Genomic DNA, 7,568 nt, shown 5'->3' with positions numbered 1-7,568 from the left:
TATATATATGTATATATTTAAAATTCGTTTTTATATTATGAAAATTAACTACACAGATTTCATTATACATTTTATTTCGTTAGTAATACTTATTTTACAACAAAATTTGTATGTAATTAATTCACACATAATATTTTATATTAAAATTCCGAAAATATGCATGCAATTATATGTATATTGTAATCTTCGCTTATTCATAAAAAAAGACCAAAGAGAAGTCAAATCAAGAAATACCTATACGAGATAAAAGATATCTAATATTAAGTATAAAACTCGAGTTAAGTATAACCCACTCGAAAGAAGTCCTTGCAATGTATACTCAAACACATGGAAGAAACAATAGGAAGCAAAAAAGAGATACATATATATATGTTTTTAAGGAGAAAGAATAAAAATGAAAGGTAAAGGATGAATAATTAGAGCAAGATAATCTTAATAGAATCTGTTAATAATCTGTTTAGCATTTAACAGAAGAATTATAATATGCCCTCATACATATCATTAGGTAGTTCTTCATTCATCGAAGCGTCTCGTGTAGTGAAATTAACTTTAGAATCAGTGCCTCGATGAACGACACATGTTCGAGGATCAGCTATGTAGGATGACACGAATAATAATGTTATGCTTTGTTACTGGAATAAGATGTAAAATGGAATTTTATATATTTCTTGCATAAAATTTTGCAGGCATCTTATGAACAGTGTTTTTCACAAGTTATATGTCAGAGACAATTTTAATAAGTTTAATATTTTTACTTCAACAAGTAAAATCATTTTTTTTTTGCTAGTATAATAACAATAACAAAGAAGATTCATTATCTAAATTGATATAATAAATTGATATAATTTATTTTCTAGTTTTTTGTTATGTTCTTGGAGGATTGACATGTGTTTTTTAATAATAAATGTTGATGAATATATATATTTTGTAAAGCGCATATGAAACAAAATCCATATCAAACATATGACATTTTTATGACACAGTACTATTTCAAATATAGATGTAGATCGGATCCCGAGATATATCTAACTTAAAATATTCTTTATGCAATGTTATTTGCAATGGTTGGAAAAATTTTTACAATTTATTAATTGCAATATAACCATGTTTTTTAAAAAGTTATTCAAATCTAAAATATTTATATAATGCATTTATGAAACATAAAGAGGATTATACAATACATTTTATTTAAGAAATAATAAATATATGTAACTTTTATTTAAGAAATAATAAATATAACTACATAATTTGCGTTTTTTATAGATGTACAATACAATGAACACATCGTTTTCTCTTTAACTCTTCTTCAATTTTGATTTTTTGTTGTAGGACAATGCACGAAAGCAAGTACAATTGTTTTTTTCTCTTTCTTTTATTCCTTCACATATATACTTTCTCTCTCCTCTTTTCTCTCTCTCTCTCTCTCTCTCTCTCTCTCTCTCTCTCTCTCTCTCTCTCTAAACATTTTTCGATATTGTATTAAATATACTGTATATAATGAAATATTACATTCAATATATACAATAAGATAGAGAATATACATATAGAAGAAAATGGGATAATTGTGCGCATTTTGGTTTATCACTTTTCTGAGAAATGGAGCCGCTACTACGGCATTAGAAGATAGAGTTCTTTTCAGATATAACTATAAGTTACATAATTTAAAAATATAGTTAATAGTAAAAGTTAAAAAAAGTGAAATTATAGTTAATAGTAAAAGTGAGAAAAAGTGAAATTACATATTTTGACATAATAATTTTGGAATCGCAGAAAATAAAATGGTAAGTCCGTATTCCTATTTTGTTTATTTAATCGTGCACGCCTTATAACAAAGTACATTGTTATATATGTGCATCTTTTAAGATATTATTCATTAAATTAAATTAAAAAGTCTTTGAGTAATCGTTTTTCTTATCAAATCAATTCGCGGCGAGAAATTATGAGCAAGTACAATTCGAAGTTTCCTTTCAATGAAAAGTGCACTATTTTGTGAAGAATTCAGAAGATATGGAACTCAGCCTAGTTGACAAACTAAAAGTAACATGACATCAATGTTGTAATTTCCATTGTATAAACCATGTTGTATTCCACAATGTAATATGAGTGGACTGTAATATTACATAACAGTTACATTGTATAAAATGCGAAATTATAACATTGACATTATATTACTTTTAATTTGTCGAGTGGGTGATTTCAATGCTGCGTGTATTCTAAATGGATCGATGAAGATACAGCTGTGAAGCTGATAACATTAAGAATTAATTTTTATTTAAATAATTAATTTCTTCAATTTTTGTATTATTTTTCCAAAGTTTATATTAATTTTATATTAACATTGGCTTAATTTTTCATTTCTCCAACAATTCATAAAGCGTTCATTTTATTCACTAATTTTCTATGATTATTGCTTTGCGCATAACACATTATTCTAACCTATGCGTACAATTATCCGACGCGCGAGAAATTTTTTCGCTTTTGCTTTTTTTGCTTTTTGTCAAATACAACACTCCCAAATGAAAAATTCTTCAATATGAGAATACATATCAATATATATTTATGGATTGTATTTCCTTATATCGATTTCAACTTCGAAAACAACTTTACAGCAACAAATTCTCCTTAAGTGCGTACAACTTCTCTACTTTTTCTTATATTCCTTTTATGTCGAGAATTCTTTAATTTGTATTAACATTATGCATTAATTAAAATAATAATAATTTTTTAGAGTCTTATTAAATTCTCATATTAAATTCTATAAATAGATGACGAACGAAATTAATTTTATATTTAAATAAAATATTCTATGATTAGTTTAATATTTAAGTAGTATGTCTCTATTGCAGATAGATCGTTCTTACTCGAGTCACAAAATAAGATTAGTAAATTTTATGCAATATATAGAAACTTTAAATGTTCCTATATTTTTATATAAAAAAAGTATAAGAAAATTATTTTTATTTGATATATTCAAGTAACACATATACTTGTGAAATAAAAAGACAAAAATAAATGTAAAAATAAAAATAGAGATGGAAATGTAAGAAGAGAGAGAAAGAGAGAGAATCGAATATATTATAAATATGTATGTTGCATATTTCAGTTGGCAGTAGCACGATTGTATCTGTCCAGTGTTCTTATAACTTAATGTTTTTACTTTATATATCATGCAAATAAAATATTAATTATTTAACAGAAAATGAAATTATAAATTTAAAATTATTAATAACTTGTATAATATTTTGGAAAAGAAATTCGATATTTTACAGGCTTGTAAAATGTTCTTGGATTGAATAAAAAAACATTTAATTAACATACAAATTGATCCCTTCCAAATAAACAATAATTTATGTATTTTAATACATTCAATTATCTCCGCGAATATTCATTATTTACGATATAAAAACAAAGGATTATTCTATCTATCGTAATAATACTATAACACCTTGTTATATAAACGTTCATCACTTAATTTCTCGAACATAATCTTAATAGACATATGATAGTTGAGATTACTAATTTATTAGATTTGATTGCACCAACGTTACTTTGTTACGTACTTTGACTTTAAGCAAAGCTTAAAATTCTCTCTGTCTCTCTTTCTTTAAAACGATACAGAAAGAGTTTTAAGTCTTACTTAAAAGTCAAAATAACGTTGGTACATCGGGTTTTTAGACACATAATTTAAAATATAAGTTTATTTTAAAAATGGCAAATTGTTACTCTATCGAAAATAGCAGATACGCATTTTATCTGTCTAATGAAATGTTTTATCGTCTGTGCTAATGAAAAAATATTTAAAAATAAAGCACGAGGATTTTTGAAAGAGAATTTCAAAGGATTTTTTAAATTGAAAAACATCAAATGTGTAAAAAAAAATAACATAAAATGTTTACTGTAAGAGAGATCGTAAAATCGTGCAGTTATTAATAACCTTTCACTTACATTATACTACGAAATTCTGTAAAATGTTGAACTATATTTTTGAAATGTATTCTGTACGTGAATACTATTAGTGTACTGTAAACAATATCTTTTGATGTTTATATTCTCCAATGGAAAATTTTGGGAAATACAAAACAAGTAAACTTTAAATATCATTATTTTGTTATTATTAGCGGTGGCATAAGAGTGTAGTAAATAAGGTATTAATATTAATAAAGAAGTCTACGGATATATATATTGCTAATAGTATTACTTTAAATTATTTTATTAAATAATTTATCAGTACAGTATCCTTATATACAGTATCAGTAAAAATATAAAGAATAGAAAAAATAAGATACAGTAAACAAATAAACAAAAATAAAATATTTCATTTTTATGTTAGTATTATAATATCTAATGATAATGATTTATATTATTTACTTATTTAATATTTTAGTATACGTGGATAAATTTATACATAGATCTCCTTTTCTGTTATGCTTTAGATTAGAAAATTTAAATTATATTAAGTGGGAAATTATCTTATATGTGTAAATCTAAGAAAAATAACATTTTTTTTTAATTAATTAATTATAACATTAATTATTAATTTAACATTAATTATAAATAATGGCGTGTTAAAATAAAATGCTTTTTGTTAACAGTCCTTTTCGTATTTTTTTCTTTCGTTATACTATAAAAAATTACCTATAAATAATTCGTTATATTTTTTTATCATTTCCTTATCTTTATTTTTTATACAACAACTTATCATAAATTATCAATTAGACGATATATTTACAGACAACAAACTTTGTAAAATTTGAATTTTTATATTTCAATTTTATGTATTGTAAATTAATTTTCAAAAAATCAATTTGTAAAAACAATAGTTTGTTAATACTTATCATTAAACGTAACACGAAATTTCTGTTACAAATAAATATAGAAAAAATGAAGAAAATGCGAGAATACTTTAAGTATAATCATAAATCTGTAACAGTTATTAAAAATGCAAATATTAGTAATGCATAGATAAATAAATGTTTTACTTAAAATGTAAAATGAAATTTAGACGAAATTAAAGCTGCTTTTAAATATATGGTATATTTTTAACATAATGATTAAAAAAAAATTCAAAATAAACAGAGTATGCCCAGTATTAAGTGACATGAAATCTGAATTTCTGAGAGAAATAATAAAGCAAAGAAAATACAAGATGAAATTATAAGATGTGTATGGAAATGAAAGAAGAATGCTTGAAATTTTTGTAATTAAGCGGTAATACAGTAAAAATACAATAATTGGTACAATAATTTTCTATACGTGTGCACGCACCCACACTTGTGCACGCACGCTTAAAATATTTCTCATTTAATTTAATTAAATATTACGTGCTTTATAAATATGAATTTCTTATTTTTTAATTAGACTGAATGATCGATGAAAAGAGAAACAGAAAATTGTAAAAATTAATATAAACATTAAGTAAATGAATGGTTTTATTAAATGATTAGAATTTATATTAGTTCTTTTTATGTATGATTAGTTCTCGAACATGTAATATTTATCACAGATCTAAGTAATTATTCAGATTAACGGATATTACGTCGATAACCTTGACCTTAATATGTTATCGGGGTCACGATTCTGAATAATCTTCAAAAGATTTCAAGTGGCAGTGGCTGTTTGTTCTAAAGTTATTAACAAATAAAGTTTAAAAAACAATGTCTTATTTTCTATCATATACGATATTAAAAATTATCCTATATCCTCCTTTCGCGAAAGTCGTATACTCGACAGTATATAACAAAAATAAGACATTATCCTTTAAACTTTATTTGTTAATAATGATTCGTTGATTCTACTAATAAATTTATTCATAGCTTCAAAATTATCATTCATGTCCTTTGCTGCATCTTTTATATTGATAATTGATGCAGTAGTACGAACAAGTTGTACAAGTTTGCTTAGTTGCTTTTATTCATGTCATATTTGACTCTTAATCCAATTTTTTGATTTTTCGGATGTGGATTTCCACACTGAGCTAAATTTGGTGATGTTCTTCACGATTCTACACTATATAGTCAGGCCTGAAAAAAATGAAAATCAATGTGTATATGTATAACTTTTTAATATATTTCTTTCCTTTCATTCTTTTGTAAAGTATTATGTCAAAATTGTAATTAAATTTTTAAAATATAGTTATTTGTTTAATAAAGAATAGGTATTAAATCTATGTAGTGCCTAAACACTTTCGGCAAAATGCTATTTTTCAACAATATTTATATAATTTTTATCATCTACATCTATAAACAATTTTAATAGAATTAAGAAATATGCGAAATACTTTTTATTATTTGTTAGATTTGTTTTACATAGCAAAACCGTGCAATTGTGACGCAATTTCTCATCACTATTATGTAATTGACGATCCGTAAAAACTTTGAATTTTTATCTTTTATAATTAATTTTTAACTTTGTCGAAAAATCCGCTCCAATATTTTTATTTATTAACTATAATTAAATCAAAATTATATATGTACATTAATATGTCTTTGCTTGTATTTTTCAAATAATATTCAAAAATAAGTATATGTACATTGCAAACGCGCGTAAGCATGTTCAATAGACTGATGAGGAATTTCTGAAAAAAATGATATACATATACATTAAAACCTATTAGGAATACTTTTGATTTTAATTTATATAGACAAAAATTATTATCCAACATTTAAAATATTAGATTGTATAAGATTGTAAAATTGGTTTCAACAGCAGAAATTCTTTAGCAGAAATATAGTTATATAAACATATTTTTATGTATTTTTATGTTTTTTACATTTTTTATGTTTTTTTTTCTTTTCTAAATTATAATTTTATTCAATATAGCTATGTTTTTATTTCTTGATAAATATTCACATATTTCCTTATATAACTCAAAATTAGCTTAATAATTTAATTATAATTGCAGAAAAATATTTAATAGTAATTATTTCTGATATTTATTATTATTATTGCATGTGTAAACGTTCAAGAGTGTTTTCTCATTTTATAATGTTTTCATATTTCGCAAGAATAGCAAGTTCTGTGATTATCATAGTAAGTTTCGTGAATATTATGGTATTCGTTTATTGCTCTTTGCTAGTTGCGATACGTCAGGACTATTTTTAGCACATATCAGTTACATTTTCAGTAAAAAAATAAAAATTCATAAATGTTTGTGTGCCAGAGAGTTTCGTTTACTTCGATAGCACTGTAGAATTGAAATATGTATATGAAATATGTATATGAAAATCAGGACATGCTCCAGTTATGTATTATTTTTATAAATTTAATTATTTATAAATTCAGCGAAGGTAGGAAACGAAAAATATAGAAGAGAAAGAGAAAAAATGAAGGAGTAGGGCAAAAGTGATAAATAGATAAATCAGTAAATGAAGACTCCCGGGAAAGAGTGCTACGATAGAAGCAGAATTCAAACTATTACTGATCATTATTTTTTTATCGTTCTTGTTTTATTTTAAAATATAGCCAAAAAAAAGACGATTTTAATGTAATCCAACAAAAATTAAGCTTAAAAATCTATTTACAAGGCGATGCAATGGTTATTAATACCTATTTTGAAATAGAATAAATTC

General features: G+C 23.9%; 1 protein-coding gene across 1 annotated transcript in view; it reads right to left on the bottom strand.

Annotated features, from left to right (window-relative positions):
* Positions 1 to 5,831: 5,831 nt before the first annotated feature.
* LOC108694128 (WW domain-containing oxidoreductase-like) overlaps positions 5,832 to 7,568 on the bottom strand; it is a 20,868-nt gene continuing 19,131 nt past the window's right edge. The window contains exon 9 of the mRNA XM_018203424.1: positions 5,832 to 6,020. Coding sequence (XP_018058913.1) covers positions 6,015 to 6,020 — 6 coding nt within the window. The 3' untranslated portion in view covers positions 5,832 to 6,014. The remainder of the gene's footprint in view (positions 6,021 to 7,568) is intronic.

Source organism: Atta colombica, unplaced genomic scaffold (assembly GCF_001594045.1).
Source record: "Atta colombica isolate Treedump-2 unplaced genomic scaffold, Acol1.0 scaffold116, whole genome shotgun sequence".
Lineage (NCBI taxonomy): Eukaryota > Metazoa > Arthropoda > Insecta > Hymenoptera > Formicidae > Atta > Atta colombica.
This window is presented reverse-complemented; position numbering and strand designations above follow the sequence as displayed.